This window comes from Callionymus lyra, chromosome 14, assembly GCF_982586985.1.
Source record: "Callionymus lyra chromosome 14, fCalLyr1.hap1.1, whole genome shotgun sequence".
Classification (NCBI taxonomy): Eukaryota; Metazoa; Chordata; class Actinopteri; order Syngnathiformes; family Callionymidae; genus Callionymus; species Callionymus lyra.
Genome location: NC_141831.1, coordinates 503388 through 505116, shown reverse-complemented (window position 1 = coordinate 505116; position 1729 = coordinate 503388). Strand labels below are relative to the sequence as shown.

The 1729-nt window shown below is 50.6% G+C and overlaps 1 protein-coding gene across 1 annotated transcript in view; it reads right to left on the bottom strand.

Moving 5' to 3' along the window:
• Positions 1-1729, bottom strand: part of adamts15a (ADAM metallopeptidase with thrombospondin type 1 motif, 15a) — an 18023-nt gene extending 16294 nt beyond the window's left edge. The window contains exon 1 of the mRNA XM_087807925.1: positions 868-1729. Coding sequence (XP_087664051.1) covers positions 868-1689 — 822 coding nt within the window. The 5' untranslated portion in view covers positions 1690-1729. The remainder of the gene's footprint in view (positions 1-867) is intronic.

Sequence of the window (1729 nt, the reverse complement as noted above, 5' to 3'; positions counted from 1 at the left end):
CGTAAGAAGACACATAAGAAGAAGCGTAAGAAGACGCGTAAGAAGACACGTAAGAAGACACATAATAAGACACGTTAGAAGACACATAAGAAGACGCGTAAGAAGACACGAAAGAAGACATATAAGAAGACGCGTAAGAAGACACGTAAGAAGACACATAATAAGACACGTAAGAAGACACGTAAGAAGACACATAAGACACATAAGAAGACACATAAGAAGATACGTAAGAAGACACGTAAGAAGACACGTAAGAAGACACATAATAAGACACGTAAGAAGACACATAAGAAGACGCGTAAGAAGACACGTAAGAAGACACATAATAAGACACGTAATAAGACACGTAAGAAGACACATAAGACACATAAGAAGACACATAAGAAGACGCGTAAGAAGACACGTAAGAAGACACATAAGACACATAAGAAGACACATAAGAAGACGCGTAAGAAGACATGTAAGAAGACACGTAAGAAGACACGTAAGAAGACACATAAGACACATAAGAAGACACATAAGAAGACACGTAAGAAGACACGTAAGAAGACACATAAGACACATAAGAAGACACATAAGAAGACACATAAGAAGACACATAAGAAGACGCGTAAGAAGACATGTAAGAAGACACGTAAGAAGACACGTAAGAAGACACATAAGACACATAAGAAGACACATAAGAAGACGCGTAAGAAGACACGTAAGAAGACACATAAGACACATAAGAAGACACATAAGAAGACGCGTAAGAAGACACATAATAAGACACGTAAGAAGACACGTAAGAAGACACATAAGACACATAAGAAGACACATAAGAAGACACGTAAGAAGACACGTAAGAAGACGCCTAAGAAGACACACCTGTCTGGTGAACAGTATCGCTGTGTCCCAATACTCCGCGTGTTTGTCGCTGTTCTTGTTCATCTTCCTCTGCCAGGTGCAGAAGTTCCGGAGCGTCAAGGCTGCGTTTCCGGTCACGCTCGGTCCAGACTCGTCCTCGTCCAGCACGATGACCTTGACCACCGAGATGCTGATGGAGTTGCGGATGCTGGGATGTCGGTAGAGCCTCGCGGCCACAGACATGAGCGTCAGCAGGTAGAGCTTCAGGTCGTCGCCGTGGAACGAGGCCATGGACTGATCCGCGACCACCAGGGTCTCCACGAACCTCGGCACCGACGCGAACCTCTTGGACCTTCTCCTCGAGTCCGACCGGTACCGGTCCAGCGACACCTGAGCGCTGACGTCACTCTTCACCGCACACCTGGCCGTGGAGTCCAGGTGGTCGCTGGTTCTTCTTTGCAGGAGGTGGTCGCTGCCGTTGCTCAGAGGCTCCAGGAAGTATTCCCACTCGTGGAGCGCGAACACCCCAGTGAACCCCCCGCAGAGGCTCAGGGCCGCGTAAGACGCGCGCTCCCCGTTGACCAGGCCGGAGTAGAAGCAGCGGCGCAGGTCAGAGGTCACGCCTCCCGCCGAGGTCCGCGCGGCGTCCTGGTCCGCGATGAAGCTGGAGTCCGGGTGCAGGTCCAGCACCAGGTCCTGCTGGAACGCGTGGATCTTCAGAGAACATCCTCCGTGGACAGAACCCGACCTGCGCGGAGACACGAGCTCGCGCTCCGCGTTCACAGCCGCGCGAGACGCGGAGTAGAGCAGCAGCGCGAGCAGCGGAGAAGATGCGAGGAACATGGTGGAGGTCAGTCTGCAGACCAGGTCTACAAGAGTCCGG